The sequence below is a fragment of the Eleginops maclovinus genome, chromosome 19 (assembly GCF_036324505.1).
Source record: "Eleginops maclovinus isolate JMC-PN-2008 ecotype Puerto Natales chromosome 19, JC_Emac_rtc_rv5, whole genome shotgun sequence".
Lineage (NCBI taxonomy): Eukaryota > Metazoa > Chordata > Actinopteri > Perciformes > Eleginopidae > Eleginops > Eleginops maclovinus.
In genome coordinates, this window is record NC_086367.1 from 3,610,326 (window position 1) to 3,632,191 (window position 21,866).

At 40.1% G+C, this 21,866-nt stretch overlaps 1 protein-coding gene across 1 annotated transcript; it reads right to left on the reverse strand.

Moving 5' to 3' along the window:
• Positions 1–3,013: 3,013 nt before the first annotated feature.
• ism2a (isthmin 2a) lies at positions 3,014–20,977 on the reverse strand. Its single transcript, XM_063909301.1, has 6 exons — positions 20,547–20,977; positions 13,206–13,442; positions 9,068–9,368; positions 6,726–6,857; positions 5,513–5,581; positions 3,014–4,394 (listed from the first exon to the last, which is right to left on the reverse strand). The coding sequence occupies exons 1-6, from the start codon at positions 20,661–20,663 to the stop codon at positions 3,877–3,879; spliced, it is 1,374 nt and encodes a 457-aa protein (XP_063765371.1). The 5' UTR covers positions 20,664–20,977; the 3' UTR covers positions 3,014–3,876.
• Positions 20,978–21,866: the final 889 nt, after the last annotated feature.

Here is a 21,866-nt window from a genome sequence, read left to right on the forward strand (position 1 = left end):
CCCATTAACTGTGCCCCTCTCATTAAATAAATGGTCCCAGCATGGTAAACTCGGTCAGAACCACCACTGGCATGAATACAGTTAAAACTGAACAAGCGGGATGCTTATAGGCATATTTGAACAGTCATGAGACAGTGGAATAGAGTGCCAAACTAAATGCCAAACATACGTCTTCCAGCCTTGAGCTGGATTTAATAAGGTTGCAAACAGTGATACTAAATTCTGTCTGTCAAGGAGGCATGAGTGTTAGTTTTATGGTGTTCATATGAGAGGTTTTCGATTCACAGGTCTAATTGATCCAAACATTGTTAACACACACATTTCGAGTCGTTTCTAATTGGGGAGTACAGACCAAGCTCTAACCAGTATCCATAGCCCGTTATGTAACATCAGGGCTCCTCAACCGAGCTTTAACAAACATTGCTGCTAAAACATCCATTTTCTTGCAATTCTTGTATCTGACATATGTTTTGACTTGATACATGACATCACTTGGTCTTCCAACTTCTTTTAAAAGCTATTCTTCAGAGGCACACATACATTCTTGTCTCATAGATGTTATAGTTGTCAACTGATAGGTATAGAATTGTTGTCTGTATCGGCCGCCCGGAAATCCGCAGAGCAATCATCACAAAAGCCAAGCGCACAAAGCAGGCCGACAACAATCGCTTCACGTGCATTTTGCTGCCCAGAAACACTTTTTTTTTTTAAACTTTTTTTTTTGGGGGGGGGGGTTGCCTTTAATCAGATAGGAGAGTGACAGGAAAGTGGGAGAGAGAGTCGGGGTGGGATCCGGAAAGGACCACGGGTCGGGAATCAAACCCGGGTCGCCGGCGTACGGTGCAGGTGCCCCAGCCAGTTGCGCCACGGCTGGGGCCTGCCCAGAAACACCTTAGCTCCAGGAGCAGTTTTCTGGACACTACTAAGGTACTGAAGACCACCCCAACTGATGCCAGGATGACTGAATAGCAGAACCAGTTGAACAGCCTTGGCAGCCATACGAATATATCGAAGGGAGGCATGACCCCGGATAAATGTCTCGATACTGGCTACGACCAAACTTGGGCTGTCTGGGAAACAATAAGCTGCCTGCGAGTCGGACAAAAACTTCCCATGCAGCCAAGCCCCATAATGTACCGGAGATGAACTGGACGAACTAAATGCCGCTGCACTCGCCTGCACCAACCACTGTAAAGAAGTTATATAGAAGATGGCTGGATACGAGGAAGAAGAAGTTCACTGAAGACAGCACAGCTCACTTGTAATTCGCTGTTAGAGTTTGGATTTGTTTTGCAAATATCAGGAAAATCTTTTATAAATTGGATGTTTGTTTTAAAGTGACTCAGCAGTTTAAACTCTTTGCAACAGAGATGCACTTATTACAGAGCAAACACACCTCCTTGCCCTCAGTGATTTCAATGTACACATATCTCTCAGTCCTGATGCTATTTTTGGCATCAACTTTAGGGTTGGCAGCAACATTGAGCCATCTGTTATCCAAACTCAACATTGGACACCTGCAAGCTAGTTAAATGTGCCGTTACTTCTACAAGCACATGAAAAGGCGGGCTGTCATCAATTATGCGACATGGGATTGGCTGTTGACTGACAGCACAGGACACTGCCAATGAGAAGGATCTTTTATGGCAAAATGTCAGATATCCAGAAGACATCTTTTTTTCTCACGGTTGGACACAACAGTACCAATCATGGTCTGACATTTTCTGTGGGCTTTAGCTGGTTCCAAGGGCTAAGAGTTGAAAAGGCCTGGTCTAGGGTTTAAGGAAAACTAAAATAGTAAACTTGTCACGTTCTGTTTTTTTGTGCTCACCCCCCTGTGTTAGGTCTGCTGTCACTTCCTGTCTCTGTGTTCCCTCCTGTTCAATTACCTGATAGGGTCCACCCGCTGCCTCTGTGTTTCTCTTCCCTCCCTACATCTGTCTTGTTCTTGTGATTAGTCTTTTGTGCATTTAAGTTCTGTTTTTTTTTTTTCTGTCAGTTGGTGTGATAGTCGTGATGTTGTTGGACGTTTATTTTTCAGAGAGAGTTTATGTTTTGGTGTTTTGCCTTGTTTTGCATGGCCCAGCTCTGCCAATAAACGACTTTGAATTCTAGAAATGGTCTTCTGCATTTGGGTCCTATGTACTCTCCTTTACAGAAGGCTCTCACACCAACTGACAGAAGAAACAGAACTTAAAATGCACACAAGGGCCCCGGCCGTGGTGCAACTGGCTGGGGCACCTGCACCGGACGCCGGCGACCTGGGTTCGATTCCCGACCCGTGGTCCTTTCCGGATCCCACCCCGACTCTCTCTACCACTTTCCTATCACTCTCCACTGTACTATCCATTTAAGGCAAAAAAGCCCCCAAAAAATAACTTACAAAAATTTTTTAAAAGGCACAAAAGACTAATCACAAGAACAAGACACAGGTGAGGAAGGAAGAGAAACACAGGGGCACCAGGTGAACACAATCAGGTAATCAAACAGGAGGGAACACAGAGACAGGAATTGACAGCAGACATAAAACAGGGGGTAAATACCTTTCAAAACAAAGACAGATGATTAAAAAAAGTAGCATGATATTGGTTGATTTTTTAAAGAAATACCAGCCTTAGTGAGTCAAATGGGATTGAACCACAACACATTTTGTTGAGTTTGGTTATAGTAGAAACAAGGGTTTGGCGCCTTCACTGGCATCTACCAACTTTTCAATGGGTTGAGGACATGTCAACATATTTAATTGGCATTTCAGAGTTACATGAACATTTATTAAAAAACTGATTGTGAATAGAATCCCATTTGAATTTTAAAGTAAATTCAAATTTAGCATCAATGCTGTAGAAATTGTAGAATCGTTTACATAAGGAAACTCTACCATATACAACGTGATCCAGATGGGGCTGCTCCTAACTTGCAGTTCCTATTATTATGTTCTCCTGTCCATGTGAGCATGCATTGTGTAGCAAATTAAGACAAGGCAGATGTTGACAGGAAGAAAAAGGCCAGACCTGCTCTGGCAACAATTTTGTGAGATTTTGTAAAGATGAAGAAGTGGAGCCTTTAAAGTCCAAAGTTCCATTTGACTTTATTGGCTGCTTTCCAGCTAAACAGGAATGATTTTCTGGTTAAAATAGTTCAGGGGCCAATACATAAGTACCTCCTCTTATACACTCACACAGATACTGTACAAGCTCAAGCACAGTTGCAGCAACATACACGTCCTATAGAACATTCTTTACAACATTTTCGATTTTCATTGTCCTTCTAATGGTTCCAAGAACTCTTGGTATTCCATATGAGAATCAAATGATTGTCCATGTCTTCCATTCATATTATCATCAATGTGGAAGGTTGCCAGCCAAGTGCCAGTCGATGCTGGAGGCCATGAGGTTGCAAGCTGCACCAAAGTTCCTGAGCTGGCAGAGTTCATTCATTGCCAAAGAAACATTGTATTTATGCAGTTCAGTCTTGATGTGCTTGTGCAGGATGGAGTCAATGGACAATAGAAATTGGATTTGAATTACCAAATACCATTAATGTGTCTTTGGTATCGACCTTTCTTGTTGTGACTGCACCAGCTTGCAGGATTCATGCATTGTCACAGAAATGCTGAATCAGCATGTAGTCCAGCTTTTTTAAGCTTTTGCAGGATGGAGACAATGGACAAGACATGTATAACCAACATCCAATAACGTCTCTGTGTTACTGTCCCCTTCTTGTCGGACCGAGCAAAGAACTCCAGCTGGCAGAGTTCATGCATCGTCACAGAAATGCTGGATTTCAGTTTTCCTGTGCTTGTGCAGGATAGAGACGGTGGATTTCGACCATCACGTCTCCATGTTATCATTCATTCTTGTTCAAACTCCAAAACACTCAGTACTCCCTGGCCTCTTGAAGTTCTGTTTGAAACACTAGTTCAGTGGGGTTCTCTAGACAGCTCAGCCCGTTGTTGGGCGGCCTTACTGAGTGGAACAGACTCCAGTCTCCCTTGCACAGGATCCAGGGTAAAACATCCACCTTGTAATGAAGCTCTGGTGAGAACTCTGTACTGATCAAATTGGGAGCTCCTGCTCCTTTCCCCCGCGTTATCAATTTCAATTGGTCGTCGTAGCAGCAGTGCTGGGCGGCTAACGTCGTGCTATCGTACGACAGCATTGAGCGGAGGCAGAATCTGGCAGATGGTTTGTAGATGTCCAGGCGTTCTTTGGGTCCGCTTGCATCCCGCCATCGATAGGTCTTACGGAGTTGGCCATCCTGGATGTTGACGGCACTGTAGACGGCCTCTGAAGGGTAGGAGCACGGGCAGCTGGGGAGCTCTGTCAGCATTTGATGCAGGTACTTCTCCAGGAACTCGTTCTTACAGCTTAGCCACTTCTCACAGCTGTCCACGTCTAGGTTGGGGGATTGGAAAGAGTTATAATTATTTGGTCTTAACATATTGGAATACAGTAACCAGTCAGATATAGAAAGATTGCTTTAGCTGCATAACTAGAAGAAGAAGGAACCCTTAATAGTCCCACAGAGGGGAAATTTACTTCCTAGTGTTAGGAGCAGTGGGCTGCCATATGTACGATGCCTGGGGAGCAGTGTAGGGAAAGGTGCCTTGCTCAGGGACACCTCGGTAGTACTTGGTCTTTCGTGGTCTTGAACCGGTGACCTTCTGAATACGAATATGTCCCTACTTCAAAGTGCATCATATATTATTTCATTTTGAAATTCTACTAAGTGAAATCTAATTCAGGTAATAGCAGCTGGAACCCAACAAGGAAAGTAATGAACCCTTTCCCCAGCAGTTACTTCCCAAGAAATCATTTCAGGAACCACACAAACAAAGTTTGGGCTTCTTGTTTACGTACAGTATGATGCTATCCAGCTGAATTAGCTTAACTACAGGAATGCGCTAAATTCCATTTTCTTTTAAAGACCCTTGGTTAAAACGCCATAGTACATGCATAGCTAAGAAAACATTGAGGACATCTCTTTGAAAGGAACTTTGGGATTTTTATCTTTGCAGACCATTTGCATGCATAAAACTATCACACTACAGCAAGGGAAAACCCTGAAAAGCATTATTAAGCCTCTTTAAGTGTTGAATAAAAAAAGGGGCTTCGAAGAAAAACAACTGTAAATACGCTTTTGGTAATGGTCAGACTAAAAGCTTCTCTATATTTGCTTCCTAAAGTGGGTGTGGGTTGAGAAGGAAAATGTCAGACACTGGATTGTGTTCTCCTTTCCTGCTCTATCTTTTGTTATGTTTGCAGAGTGAAGAGAACGATCGTGTTCTCTGGCCGCTGCCGGCAGCAGGAGAGCAATAAAATGGAAACTAAAAGCAATTCAAACATTTCTGGGAGGCAGGGTCGCGGTTTCACCGTACTCAGCGGAGCAGCTTTCAACATGGGAGGTTTATAAATATCCGAATCTGAGGTTTTTAGCCAACGCTGAATGGAACATTATGTTTCATATGCAGGTCACATACAATATAATATACTTCCAGAAACTCAATACGTACTTGTGTCCAGGGAGTCAGTGCTGTTGTCCTTCTGGATGGGTGTGGGATCAGTCACTGAAATGGCAGTGTCTATAAGACAAAGACAAAGAAATTGTCTTTAATTGTATCTTGGCAAACATACTGTCATTTTACCCTTTAATGAACAAAATAAGAATACTAATAATACTGACTACTTATAATAGAGGGTGATTCTGTTTTTTTCTTTCCTGACTGCTACTTCGACAAGATTATGGATACCTCATTGTCAAGAATCAGGACAGAACTAACCTTATTTCTGTCATATAGATGTTTCATACGTTGTCAAAGCTGGAAAACAATTTAGTGAGTGGGGAACAACACTTGGCCCACACTGGGTGTACAAAATGACAACAATGCAGTAAAGTAAGGAATGTCTGTTTCCAAACCATAGTTGTGTTAAGTTACGTTTAATGTTTCTCAATAAAATAAAGTATCTTGAGGTACCACAAAGATAGTATTTGAAATTGTTCCTATTCTTAGATTGAATACTCCTTAAGTCTTACTTAACTTACAGACAACAGATTGCTTCCTATACCATTATTACATCAAACAATGCTAAATCTGATAGCCAATTGCGCATATCATTGTCTTCTGATTACCTTCAATTGAATAGTTAAAAAGTCATTTTCTGTTGCTAAATTTAGATTAAAGACAGATTTTGATCATTGGCTTTGCTCAACATAGACCAGGAGTTTCTTCAAGTAACAACAACTCTTGATTACTGTGATCTTTTTAATATTGATGCCTTAAACGATGGACAACATTTAAAAACAGCAAACATGGTTATCGTTTTCGGAGGTTAAGATCCAAGAACCTGACAGAAATAAGCAAAAGAAAGTTTGTCAGCACCCTTTATGGACATGGAAAGACAGCACCATTTACGGCTGTCTGTCTGAGAATCCATATATTTTACCTGGACATAAGGACTGCTGGTGTGGAATTATGTTGGTATGCTAAATTCTCAAATTGTCTTAGATCCTCTGAGCTGTACTGGCATTCTGGCTCTTCCTCAGTGAAAAAACGCAAATCTTGCTATCACTAGCAAGCTTAAATGAACGTATTGCAGTAGCTTGTTAGCTCATCTACAATTGGAATTCATGCCACTTCTTGTTATATCCGCTATAACAGCTGCTGTTTTGGGAGATAGTTGAATTTAAAACATTTGTTATGTTAATATCGCTTTTAAAATTCTTACTGGCACAATCCTCCAGGTCACATGTGCGTGACTCCGTCGCTGTACATGCGTAGCCACAGGAGCGGGTGCGTTTCTGGGTGCCGTGTCCACATGTGACACTGCAGGGAGCCCAGTCACTCCACTCCTCATACTCTGAAAAAACACAGGGAGAACGGTGAAGGACAGATATCGCACAGAGAGGAAAAACAAAACTATAGAGTAATATATGAAGAGCGGGCTTTGAAGTTAGGTTGTGAATTCCTCTCCCAGCTGCTGTATGTGTGTTATGCAATTAAGGAGGCCTGAAAAAGGGACAAATAACGACAGCGTGGGACCTCTGAGACATGCTGCTCTGTGTTTAAACAGTGCAGGAGGAGGAGAACTTCAAAAGCCTCTTCTTGCAGTGAGAGTGATGACGGCTGTATGCTAACTCAAACATTTTATCAACAACTGAGCCAGAATGACTTGTTTTTCCTTTCCCTTTTTTCTCCCTGCAAAAAGGAGCTTAAAATAACATTGTTAGATCATATGCTAACAGGGTAGTGGAGTGATGACTTATTTTTGTAGGCCGACCCTGAAGTTAGCATCACAAGGACTCCCTCTATAAAAACCAATGGGATATTTCCATTGGAATATTGCAGAAAATAAGCTCTGTGACTAACACATGTTTATGATACTTAGCACATTTTGCTCAGCAGGATAATCTCCATATTTTCAGACCACTTTCTAATTGTGCAAGCATGAATGAAGTGATGAGAAATAAAAAGATAAAGCTAGGCTACAAACAAGCTACATCATGACTTTTCAACAACGCTAAGCTAAAGGCAGCTAATGTTCGCATGATGACCTTTAGCAGTCTCGTTTACGAGAAGGGTGTTTACTGATTTTGTGTCGAAGTACAAAATGTCCACATTTCTTGGGTATTTAATCGAAAAACGCTTAAAAAAAACTATTGACTTGAAATGCTAAATCATTTCCGGGTTGAAGGACAGTTTGTAGTGGAAGAGGAAATGCATCAATTCCCTCAAAAAAAGTCAGTGAAAGGCTACCAATATTTTCCTAACTGTTCTAACCTGATCTTTGGGCTGCAAAAAACAAAGCAGTAAGTTTAAGGCAGCTTCAAAGATCTGGAACTATTCCCATGTTTCCACACAGAAGATGATGAAGCTCTGTGACCAATCGAAAATGGCATACTATTGGGGAAAGTCATTAAGGCCCAATTTCAAATTGACCCCTACACCCCGGAATCTGTGACGGAGTGAACTCCTTCTGTAGTCACTCTCACAGCTGAATGAGGCGGAGGGTTTAAATACAGATACAGAAAGAACTCCCCTCTTTCTACACAGTATGTTCAACTATGAACACAAACAGCACATGGTCAGGTAGAGCAGCAGGTTAATCAGGACAAATGCAGACTCGCTATTAACATGGTTTAAGATTGGTTTGGAATGACCCTTAATGTGGTGGACCCTCAACGCAGAGTAGAAGTGGGGGGGTGTAGCAGTTGGATGGAATTGGGCCGAACACACTAATGATCAGGCAGGAATTACTGCCAGCTGGCGTTTGAGCATGAGAGTGAAAAGTCATCTGGAGGGTGAGCACATGAAAACGTGTGTTCTTGTGTCAGCACACTGCTACATACAAGGCAAACGGTTAGCTAAGCGACACCTATGTTCAAAGTCTCGAGTGAAATGCCTCAGAGGTTGTCCAACCCCCCCAAAAACAGACATTATGAACAGCTCTTTCCCTTTTCTGAGTGACGCACGTTAAAATAATAATACCATTATAACTGTAATACCAAAATGTAAAAATAACATTGAAGGGTTCCAAGTTTTTCCAGTTTTTATAATCTGATTTACTAGAAGTCATGTTTGGATAAGTATTAATAGGGCATAAAGCCATTTTGAAGGGAACATGGCTTGCTTTAAATCTTTATTATCTCGGGGGGATCAGCAGTGCAACCATGAGACCAGAAATCTAGGAGAATTTGGACTTTCTTCATGCTTTTGACTCATTAATGCCTCATAATCGAAAAATCTCCTTAGACTTGTACAAAATATGCAGCCAGGGTTCTTACAAAAACGTTCAATATAAGCAATCTTGCTTCATCACACTGTTAACCTGGTTTTTTAAAGTAACACTGAGCCTCGCTCCTCCTATTTTTGACCTTCTCACGCCTTGGTAGGGAGTAGGGTACTTGCTTCAATTTGCTCTGAGCAAACAATTGTGGAATAACTTTTTAGAATTTGACAAGAAATGGCAGTGTCCTCTTTTAAACATATTTTTATAAGCAATGATCTTTTAACCGTCTCCATATTGTGTTGTATTCTTTAGTTTCAATGTCTGTGAAACACTTTATTTACCATAGTTATCTTTTGCATCCCAGCCTGTGTTCCAGTGACCGCCCCATTCTCCACCTACTCCACTCAACACGGGCTCCTCTAGGTCATAGGTGTAGTCCTCAGATTGTTCTTCCTGAGTGGATTTTTCCAGCCCGTTCTCCAGCTGATCCGGGTACTCCCAGAACAGCGGCCAGAACAGCTTCTTGTGGCTGTTGGCCCATTCTGAGGATGACACTGACCAGTCGTTACGCTGCTCCCCTTTCACCAGGTCCATCTCCACCTCCGTCTCAGATTGTGAGTCTTCTACCACCTCGATAGTCACCTGAAAGAAAAACACAAAATACTTGTTTAGCCAGTTGCAAATAATCTAATTTTGAGCTGACAAAAGTTGTTATATTCTATTACAATGTCAGACCAATAATACTATTACACTCAACAACTTGCTTCAATGGAATAACTTTGCAAGCAGGATAGACTGTATGGTTTAACCATGTCTTGGATGTTTGAAAGGTCTGATCCATTCACAGAATGGTGTGCCAGTAACAGTCTTCAAACAGATTCTGAAACATCTTCTCTCAAAGTTGTAAAGAGTGTATCTGCAGGGTTGTAGCAGCGATGTTAGCGGCGCAGTAACAGTTAGTGTGTTTCTTCCTGAAGTTGATGGTAGGATCATGGATAAAGCAGTCTCCTCAAGGTTTAACTTTAATTGGTCTGCAGACATCCACTGAGAGATTTTAGCAAGACAAGCAGTGATTTGTGTGGCCACCTGGCTTTCAGACAGGATAAAAGGACAGAATCAGTGTCATCAATGTTGACATTATTCAGCCGTGGTAGGACAAGCCATAAAAGCGAATAAGAGAGCCAATCACTTGGTGTAGAGATTAAAAATAAAGTTGGGGCTGAGGAAGGAGCCCAGAGGGACACCATTGTTAAGTTGACAAGGGTTTGACACAGATTCCTCTTTGTTTCCCTGTAGGTGTGGTGTTTGAGGTAGGATTTGAGCAGGGAAAGGGCTAAGCCTGAGACTCCTACTTCTTGAAATGTGTGGTAATGGCGGTAACTGTGTCAAATGCAGCAGAAAGGTTCAACAGGATAACAGATGAGAGGGAGCAGTGTGCAGTTCCTCAGTGACGTCGAGGAGGTTAATATCAGTTAAGTGGCATGAAACGAATTGTAGGAATAAAGAAGGCTGTTCTGATGGAGGCAAGAAGAGAGTTGATTAAAGGCAGCTCGCTCAAGTGTTTTGGAATGACAGGTGAGAAGAGAGACAGGTCGGTAGTTTGTTACATCACAAAGGCCCAACGTGGATTTCTTTCAGAGAGGGTTAACACTTGCTTTTTTGGAAAACAACCATTTCTTTAGAAAGTGTTGATAAGAAGATGAAAAAGGAAGCAGTTAGGGGCAATAGACTGGAAGATTGGTAGAACGTTAGAAGGAAATGGGGAACTGAGGGATTGAGAAGGATGGAGAAGATACAAAATTGTTTTTGGGGTTGCAGAATAGGGTGGAATTATAGATTGAGAGTTACTTTTGCTGTAGAAGTAGAATAAGAGAAATAGAAGAGGTTGATAGGTAATGAGGTTGTCAAGGTATCTGGATGTCAACCATTTCCTCTCAGCTCCCCATACGGTGGTTCTGTCAGCATGTATCAAGTCAGTAAACCAAGGAGCCGGAAGGGACTGACAAACCACTATTGAAGTGAGAGGACAGAAAGAGTCCAGAGACGAGGATAGAGTATTTGTTGCAGAGTTTGGAGAAATTAGTGAGAGACCAACAGATAAGGGAGCACTGAGAGCACAAATGAAGCAAGAGGAGGTTACCCATGAAAGGTACAGTATTAGCACATCATTTTGCCATTTCTGGAAAGGGGCAGAGTGAAGGATATGAGAAAGTAATCAGAGAGATGAAGCAGGTTTACAGAGAGCTTTGAAGTAGAGCACTTTCTGGTACATTTGAGGTTGAGGTGATTGCCAACTTTATGAGAAAGTGGAGATTGAGACATTTAGATAGAAAAGAAGTTTACCAGAAGTAAGAAGCCAAATGAGGGGGGTCATTTTTCTGGGATGTTAAAAACCAGGGCGTGTAATTCTTCCAAGAATTCCGGATGTTGACCAGGCTGTGAATTCCAGAGTCACATCATTGTTTCTCTAAATCAACTCCCAGTCCTAACCCCATTTTTCGTCAAGCCAACCCCACTAGGATTTGGTTACAGAGTCACACTTAAGACCTTTTGAACTATTATATTCAGCTGTCATATGTTTTATATTTCCACTTTTCCCCCCTTTTTTCTTTTATTCCCCCAAACCCCAGTGTAGATATCTGGTGTTCATGGACAAGTTGGAGCACCCTACTGTTAAAGGTCCTGCATGTGGTAACTTAAGACGCTGTCCTGACTCAAACCAGATGTACACAGAGATGGTTTTCACAGAGCGAGAGGGAGATACATGGTGCTGAGAACACAAACAGAGGGGAAAGTGATGGTGGAGGACTCTGCTACATCCCCACCCCCTGTGATCAATGATTTAATCTGAAACACCTGCACCTTTCCAATATGAACTCTTCTTGACATGAGGAAAATGACTTGAACGTACTCCCAATCAGGGGTGGGCTACATGACCTCAAATGTATCATCTGATTACCAGAGGTGGGAGAAGTACTCAGATCTTGTACTTGAGTAAAGTAGAAGTACCAGAGTGTAGGAATACTCTGTCACAGTAAAAGTCCTGCATTCAAAATGTTCCTCCAGTGAAAGTAGAAAGTACTCTCTTCTAAATGTACTTAAAGTAGCGACAGTAAAAGTAGTCATTGTTTGATTGGTCCATTTCAGAATAATATCTCTGATATGTTTTATAATTATTGATCATTAAAGTGTTCTCAGAGCTGGTAAAGGTGCAGCTAGTTTGAATGGCTTTGTATACTGCAGGGTAGCTGCTGGATTTACTCCAGGTGAACTAAAGTCTGATTTAAGGGTTGGTTATATTTACCATCATTCATCCAAATCTGTAAAGTAACTAAAGGGATTAGATACATGTAGTGGAGTAAAAGTGCACCATTTACCTCTGAACTGTAGTTGGTTAGAAGTACAAAGAAGCAACAAATTCTAATACTCAAGTAAAGAACGAGTACCTCAAAATGTTACTTTAGTACAGTACTTGAGTTAATGTACTTAGTTACTTTACACCTCTGGATTACAGTAAAAGCTACAAAGTAATGCTTAACTGTAATCAGATTACATTTGTTTGTATTGCAGTAATGTTACGCATTATAGTTGATAACAGCAGTAATTATATTACTGCAACAAGCACTAAATTATCTCGTTACGGGGTTCAAGTCCCCGAAAGACCAAGTGCTACTGAGGTGTCCCTGAGCAACGCACCGTTCCCTACACTGGTCCCCAGGCTCCGTAAAGCCCACTGCTCCTAACACTAGGATGGGTCAAATGCAGAATGTACATTTCCCCTCTGTGGGACCATTAAGGGTTTGTTCTTTTTCTACTTGTGTTACTTTAAGGTCTTTGACTATCTGCATAACAGCAGGACAGCTCTACACTCAGGTATTCATGGATGAGAAGACGAACTCAGAGTCGCTTAGCAGAGATAAACAACTTGTCTTAGCGTACATTGTGGAGGAAATGTTGCCCATTTCCAAGGTGGAATCGCCAGCTTTCCGAAACATATTGAGCAAGATACAGATAATGGCGGCTGCCATTAGACCTGGACCAGAGTTCTGATGGAAACAGAGCTCAAGAAAACACGACTGATGTTCAAACAAAGAGTGGAAACAGAGGTGAGTGTACAGTATGTCCTTACATGAGGTTTAACTTTATATTGTTATTTGTCCTTTGATTTATGGAGCATTGCATGTGATGTAAGGCATTACTTTAAATATATATATATTATTAGCCCTAATATAATTATCAATGAGACCTTTTTTCCAGTTGTTTTATTACTTACGTTTCTTCACCTCTGAAATATAAGTAGCACATTATTTTTGATCCGACATACCACAGCCATCTGAATTACATTACACTGCACTTGAAGATAAAAGACACATGTGGACCCTGAAACATGAAACTGGTACCCCCCCCCCCTACTTCCAATTCCAAATTGTACAATTTGTCCACAACATTATGACTCCTTTCCACATTCAGATCCCCTACCTGGATGTTGGGGTTCTGTGAGCCCATGTCTGCATTGGCCAACTCTGGGAAGTTCCTCAGGTCCAGGACAAAAATCTCAGAGTCCTCCTCGGGTTCAGGTAGGGGGAGGACACCCGGGGACCATCGGTGTCTGGACCTGGAGAGGGACGGACCGGAGGGAAGAGTCTGCAACAGGTTCTCCTGTTGGAGCTCCTGGAGAGTCTGAAGATCGCCGCCATGACTAGCCTCTGCTTTCACCTGAGAGGGGAAAACATGAGTAAGAGTTGAATTTACATACTTCACAAAAAAGCAAATAGTAAATGAAAATCACATACTCCCCCATGTTCAATGCACTTATTGACAACCAGAGATTCTATTGACAAGTTCTTCATATTAACAACGGCTCATATCTTTTATTGTGACAAGTTACAGTCTGTATCCGCTATCAATCAGAATTCACTGATTCGACTAATTTAATCTGACCTATCTCATGATATTATGTCTGTAACCACCCTGTGATGGCCACAGCTGCACAGGGTCAAACAATACACTGCACCCTCATCTCCAGTAGTTTTGCTCCATTTCAGTTGCAGTAAAACATGGCAATAACTAACACCACACATTTGATTTAAATTGTTGACTCTTTATTTGCTGGTAACTTGACAGTACTTTGTTTATTTTCAGCACAGCTAACACAAGTATTTGTGTGTATCATTGTTTTGGAAACATGGCTACATAATAAAATCACGAATGAGGAAATTAAAATGTTGTTCTGTATCGAGCTGACGGGGCTTCCAGAGGAGGTGGAATGGCCACATACGTTTCTGAACATGTTTCTGAGTGTGTCATTCCTCTTGTAGAGCCAGTTCATTTTGAATGTCTCTTTATTAACATTATCCTTTATGATGACAAACATTTAACTATTGGTAACATTTCCAAGCCTCCCTCTGCTCCTGTCGACTGTCTTAAGTGTATTTTGTCAACTATTCTCCGCAGAGGCACACTGAAATGGTTATTTTGGGTGTCCATACAGAACTCATTACTGGTCCATGTAGGATTCACTTAATTGGCTGCAGCCTCAATCTAGAAGACAATTTCATTGGATAAGGTTTATCTTAAAATGTGTTCACATTGGTTGTCCCTCTTATTTGAAAAAGTGTTTGGTTCCATTTAGAGCTTCATATCCACTGAGACATGTGCAACATTCCTTTTTCATCGTCCCAAGAATTTTCAAAGGAAAGCCAAGCTGTCTGTCTATATGTATCTGTAGTATATGGTATGTTATGCAACTATCTGTATGTGTTTTATAATTTGTGTTTTTATCTTTGAGAACCCCCTCGAAAATGAGATGCTACATCCCAAGGGGCTACCCTTCAATAATTTCTCAATAACTACTTTCTTTGTCTTTGAGATACCATGGTCATTGTGGGAAGTTACTTCCTGCTTCAGCAAAAGATGTGGCTAAGGCCTGATGATATATACTCCAAGCAGCCAGTTAGGCAAAGTGGGGCAAACCATATGCTTCATGTCAAAGGGGGGGATTGGGATCTTGTCTTTTTGTATTCTGCTAATCTTAATCACCCTTTGTTTTCTGTTTGGTTTGGCCACGCCACCATATATGTTCCTTGTTTTGTCTCTGTGGCAGGTCAGATTGTGAAGTTAACGCCTGTTACACTGCTGTTATATTTATTAGAGGTATTTTCTGTTTACCTCTTTTGTAGGTCTGGTTGTTAGAGACTATTGGTTAATAATGTTTTGGGGGAATTTGGGGTAAATAAAGGTCCCAGTTTCTTTGGATAGCTCATGTGCCCTGTTGCCTTACTGCTTGGTTCTTGACAATCCCAACATTTTAAATAAAGTGTAAGAAATGTACAACTAGTTAGTGAAATGCATGGATTTTTTTTTTTCATATTGTGGCCATCAACAATGAAAATTAACCTTTTAATGACATTGCTGTTTGCCTGTAAAATCCCGGTGATCATAAACAGTGAACATGTTGTCTACCATTCATCCTTTTAGGGAAATATTGGCTGAAATTACAGGAAATAGAGAAAAAGTAACTATGTTTAGGCTTTGGACCACTAATGAAGCTGTAGAACAATTCTTAACAAGCATAACTTTTTCTTGTTCGGTCGAGCAGCACCTTGGCCATTTCAAGGACAGGGGGAAAATCCCGCCTTATTTTTTAATCCACTGAAACGTCAAAGTAGCTCTCTAGATATCCAATATCCTAACACAGCGTCTCCGGGATTAGTCTACTAACCTGGTACATCCCGCCCGCACCGATGGGCTTATTTAACATTTATTTGAAGGCAAACTCCGCCCAGCTGAATCAACACCAGCACACCCCGGGATAGTAACCAAGTGGACCTACTGCTGGCTTTGAGACGCAGATATTAAAGGTTTTTTTTTTTAGGCAATAGCTGTCTTTGGTTACTACGGAAATATTTTTTATTCATATTTTTTATTATTATTATCATTGTTTAATGATTAATGAATGGTTTACCCCAATTAATGCTGAAAAGCACATTCATTTACAGTGACCTTGATAAAACAATTGACAGTGTGTGACTTGAAGAAAAATGGTTTTACTTCCAAATATTAGTGTCACTATAAGCCCCAAATCCTGTATCCGTTGAGGTATAATGTAAACATTATTTAAAGTGTGATATCCTACATACATTAAGCAATGATAATTAGGGCAACTGTTCTAACTTCAAAATGTCTCTGACTACATAAGTGCTGTGGAAATGCAAAGTAAATCGTTTTTTTATCCCAACACAAGCACTGTTCCAAAAAGCTGATTGGCTCAAATAGCAGGAGTTTCAGCATGTGACAAATCAGCTTTTCTTTGTGCTGGTTGCTTGTCAGTCGGTCACACACACATGAATCACTGAAATCAGAGGATTTGTTCTCAGAAGCAAATTAGTTCTCTTTGCATAGGGTTACATCTTTTCAAGAAGCACCTCCGAGGGAATGGAACCATGAACCCTGCCGATACTGGACAACCTGCACAAGCCAGGTCAGAGTTAGTAGCAACCATCAAACAAAGAAACACATGAATGTAAATGTACAACTTTTATCTGTAACCAAAGTAAGAACATTTACTTTCTCAAATGAAATTATGCAGTTATACAATTACTGACATTTAAAGGAGGTCATTGTATAATCACAGAACCCATGTAAGGATGAGAGACACCAACATCACATACACACAGAGAGAGAGAGAGAGAGAGAGAGAGAGAGAGAGAGAGAGAGAGAGAGAGAGAGAGAGAGAGAGACAGGGAGGGAGAGAGAGAGAGAGAGAAATCTTCTAAAACAGTCAAATAGGATTCTATACCAGTATGACAGCAGCAAAGCTAGGTTAGCATGAACCTACATACACTGATAAGCAGACATTTAAAAGTCATGCAAAAGTGGCTTTTGGTAGCTAATCTTATCTTCAGAATTTAGTAGTACGTGAAATACTTCAGAAAGCAAGAAATACTCACTGGAAAAAAATTGTATTGACAACCAGAGGTTCTAATGACAAGTTCTTATCACATTAACAACCGCTCATAGCTTTTAATGCGACAAGTTACAGTCTCTATCCTCTATTATTCAGAACGTACTAATTTGATTCATTCAAACTCACCTATCCTATGACTGTATGTCTCTTACCTCCCAAACCTTTCAATAAAGTGTAGTAAATGTACGACTAGTTTGCAAAATGCATGGATCGTCATTTTCATCTTGTGGCGATCTACAATGAGTAATTACATTTTTAATAACATGGCTGTTGTTTGTAAAACCCCATGCACATATTACAACCGCAGGAGAGGTCAGGCTTAAGGCTCCCTGTGAGCAGCATGAACACACTTTATTCAAAACAGAGTGGAGCTGAGGGACCAGAGGAGAGCAGCGAGCCAGAAGTACCTGAGCACATATATTCACACATACACAGCCACTGCTGTTCAAGAGGTATGAATCAGATGTTATATTGATGTTGTTCCTTCTATAATAGCTATTATATCATACTATACTGCAGTAGATTGGGCTTTTATAGAACATTCTAACTTATCCAGAACATGTTATATTGTGTATGCTTTGTGATACATGTCTTTTCTCCTGTAGATATATTTGCTGTTTATTCCACCTTTACTCCATACACCTACCGATCCATCCATCCATTCATATTTTTAGAATACATCATTCAAATTTCCAGTAAAGTTCCTCTCATTGCATGACAGGGGACATTACTGTTGGAACGTTGTTTACTGGTGGTGACCCTCAGTCTTTATGTAAATATTCCATTTGATTTTTTTCAATTTTATCTTGGGGCACTCTGCAGTATTCTCAGAGATCTGTGTTATTTATGGCAGCAGGACACACATGCTTGACTTCTTGTTGTTGGATGATTAATATGAGACAGCTTTCCATGTCTGTCTTGGTGGACTTGCTTGATGAATTTTAGCAAAGATTCACAAAAAAACCTAACCCGACCATTCAACACAGATCAGTCCTCTCAAACATCTGATGATGCACTGAGTTCCTGGGTTACTTTGCTGCATATAATTCAAGAAGATTTATTTAAATAAGGTTCTCCACAGTTAATTACATTTCCACTTAATAGGCTAAAAGTTGCAATACGTTGTTAATTTAATCCTATCTCAGTTATCTTCATGAATCAAATCACTTGTAGTTTTCAGATAGCTGGACTAAGGACAAAGTGCATGTGTTTGAACCCACACTGGCCAGTGTCAGTAACATATTAAATCCATGTGTCTGAGCTGCAGTGCATGTTCCAAACTTTGAGCAAAGTTTGAGTCCCTTCATGGTTGAACGCTCCAGCCTGATTCCAATAAACATGGAAGAACAATGTTTACAACTTGAGCACGATACAAACAATGGATAAGAAAAAAGGAGTTTTCTCTGAATATGTTTGAGGTGGGCATTCATTACTTTCACATTAAGTTAAATCTATCCTTCAATCACTACACCACCAAAATCCAAGCGTGTTTCTGGTCAGAACTGATTAACCATCCCAAACCGGTCCAAGTTTCAATGTTAATTCCAAGTCCTTTTCCTGATTTTTTGTTTAAGATAATCAAAAGCAACACACTGAAAAAACGGAAACCTTTACTTTAATTAAATGTATTATGCAGTTATGCAATTACTGACATTTAAAGGAGGTCATTGTTCAATCAAAGAAACCATGTAAGGATGAGAGAAACCAACATCACATACACAGAGAGAGAGAGAGAGAGAGAGAGAGAGAGAGAGAGAGAGAGAGAGAGAGAGAGTATTCTTCTAAAACAGTCAAATAGGATTCTATTCCAGTATGACAGCAGCAAAGCTAGGTTAGCATGAACCTACATACACTGATAAGCAGAGATTTAAAAGTCATGCAAAAGTGGCTTTTGGTAGATAATCTTATCTTCAGAATTTAGTGGTACGTGAAATACTTCAGAAAGCAAGAAATACTCACTGGAAAAAAATCGTATTGACAACAAATGTGACATAACTCTATTGGGTTAGTTGAAAGCAATAATATTAAGTTCAACCTAATATTTGTCACTTAAACGTAATATTGTTGCTTTCAACTAACCTAATTTGATAGTTAGAGTGTGGTGCTAATAATGGATTCTATTCCCATACTGACCGGTGACAGTGACCATATAGTCAAAGTGTCGCAGCATGTGTGTTTCAGAAGGTGAACATTTCATCAACTAAAATTCATATTAGTCAGCATTCTATCCTTCAACCTATGTCTTTGTTATCATGTGGCCTAATGGACAACGTGTCTGACTTTGGATCTGCAGATTGAGTGTTTGATTCCTTTGGTGGTTGAAATTGGAAAGACATGTTGGATTAATATTTGCTGGCAACTTCAGCAGAATACAAACAATGTTTCAGTTTAGATTAAAAGAAAACATTTGATTCAAGTATTTTTGGAGAAAGTGGGCATTAATTCCACTAACATTTTCTAGTCAAGTCAGCAATATACACTACAACTGATCTGTCCTATCGTCAACTTCAAGGTTTAGCCAGACCTGATTGGTCCATTTTTTAATGTTATTTCACAGTTTATTGCCTGAAAACGCTGCCTATGAAATTGTCAAAGGCTGTCCAGTTAGCTCCGATGGTTAGAGCATGGTGCTTATAATACCAAGGAAATGAAATTGATCTACATTAAACATTAGGAAGTACTTTTTATGTGCATCATATACTTTAATGCAAAGTGAGTGAACCATATTGAATGTCACAAGATAAACCAGCAAAGTTCATTTGTTTAGCCAGAACTCCAAAACAAGCTAAAATCACCTGGTTAACTTACTGTATGACGGCCTTGTTAAGAGCATGTTTACACATCCAGCCAAAGACAATAGCATTCCTGTTTTATTCATGAGACCTACTTCTAACTACTTGCCAGTTTACAGGAAGTCAATGGTATTCTCCTTTTAGCTCTATATTTGGTCTCCACCACCTCCTGTTCTCCAGCGAGTCTCTAACTGTGTCTGCCGTTTGATATTTACAGCTAATAATTTATTTAACCTGCTATAGCAGTAAACCAAAACGATTAACTTACAGGAATTATATTTATTTATATTATTGTGAATGTGGTAACGTGAATGATGAACACCAATTTTGGGAAGAAAATATGAAAGAAGGAAAATAGGAATGACAGAATGCATTTGTTTTTGTTTTTTTCAATCCTACAAAAATGTGTCAACCACAGGAATATATAGTATTTTTGATTATTCAATGATAATATGTAAACTACAGCAACTGATGATGCTTAACTGCCCTGTGTGACTGCTTCACATCTTGACCCTTTGTGCATTTTGTATGAATATACCAGTTAATCATCACAAACAGCATTCTTACATTGCTTTTAACATTGCTGAAGCATTTTCCACATCTTTTCTAAAACTAGTCAGAGATTCTCTAAAGTTTAAACTAAAGTTCCAACAGACTGAAAAACGATCATCCCCATAGGTATTTTATCAAAGAACACAGATGTTAAGGCATTATTATCTTCTATGGAAATCTGACATTTGGGAGGACTGGAATTCCATTTAGCAATGTTTGAATAAAGTATCAAAGTTTTAGTTAAGTCTTCATATTGACTTGGATGTTGAGAAAGGTCTAAAAACAAGGAACAAAATAAACTTAAACCTAATTATATAATGATATAAACTTAAATCCATATTAGTAAGACATGTTGAATCTTAATATGCAAGAATACTCTCATTATCATTGTTTTAAGTAGACAAAAATATGTCAGTTTACAAAATTCTTACCTCACTCATATCAGTGCATTACAAGTACCATCATTATCTGTGCAGCAATGGGGGGGAGGGGGGGGGGGGACTAGTTTACCTGAGGAGCGGATGCTGTGCTGATTCTGTCTCTGGAGTTGGTGGGGATCCCGCGGACTGACACCCACAGCACGGTGAGGGTCAGGAGCCACAGACAGGACTCTGTCCTCCGCTGCATCTTCTCCACAACTCAGGGCTGATCTTCTCCAAAATAGCGGAGCTCCTCAACCTGTAGCCAGAGGTGAGAGAGGGGGGCAGAGCCAAAGCCCCTTGCTGTGCGTGCGCTTTCTCCGCTCCGCCTGGAGACGGTTGATCCGCAAACTGTAATAATCCCTGATGTCCTATTTCTAATAGTGTTATGATTATTCCATGCACATGTCAAATGCAACAAATAAACCGATGATCAGATTCCTCAAATTGCGTTTGTAGGTAGAAATATCAGTATAGCCCGGGTTGCAGCGAGCAGAGCAGGGAGGTGTGGAGCTCTATCCGGCTGAGGTGACATCCTCTCAGTCCGGTTCCTCTGGTTGCAGTCCAGCTTGTAGTATTGGCTTTGCCCCCAGATGACGCAACGGAGGGAGGGGAGCTGAAGCTGCTGCAGGATACAGTAGGATCAGCAGGGACACAGCAGGGAGAGATCCTGGGGAGTTTAACGCAGCATCATAGTCCTGAATGCTGGAAGACATGGACTGGTTTAATTTATTTTCAAATCAATTCGTAATCTGATGTTTTACCTTTTATCTTATTTACATACAGGACTCTTAGAAGGCCTTAGATCTTTAAATTCAGTAAAAGTAGTTAATAAGTAAATGTTTGCATTCAAATTCTTAAAAGTACCATAGTATTGGCAATACAATATAATTAAAGTACCTAAAATAGAAATACTGTAATCCTGCCAATTTCAAAATTACTGGATTATGATAATTAATGCATTAATGTGTTCATCCCAGCTGGTAAAGGTGGAGCAAGTTTAAACTACTTGAGATACTGCCGGATATTTCAACCTGTAATTATATAACAATGTTTATTTATTAGTTTTTATATATTTTGTATTGGTTTATAATCTGAATCTGCAAAGTAAATCTATCAGATAAATGTAGTAGAGCAAATTACAATGTTGGCTTCCAAATTGAGGAGAATAATTAGCATAACAGAAAATAGTCAGGTGTAGTAAAACATCTCAAGATTGTTCCTAAATATATATACTTGAGCAAATGTACTTTCCACCAAACCTATTAGGTGTACTTGCAAGCCGCACATGCTAATTCATATAAGTTATATCTATCATAATTCAGTGAGGAAAAAAATAACTAACACTTACAATAGTAATCATTACTTGTTATTTATCTGAAAACATTGTAATATAAAATAATTTTAGTTT

What these genes read in the sequence shown, in the direction of transcription:
- ism2a (XM_063909301.1), bottom strand. Translation starts at nt 20,663, where the DNA reads ATGCAGCGGAGGACAGAGTCCTGTCTGTGGCTCCTGACCCTCACCGTG. An exon ending in GCACAGCATCCGCTCCTCAG is followed by an intron (nt 13,443 to 20,546) that starts GTAAACTAGTCC and finishes TTCCCCTCTCAG; the next exon opens with GTGAAAGCAGAGGCTAGTCA. An exon ending in TGACCTGGAGGATTGTGCCA is followed by an intron (nt 5,582 to 6,725) that starts GTAAGAATTTTA and finishes TTTGTCTTATAG; the next exon opens with ACACTGCCATTTCAGTGACT.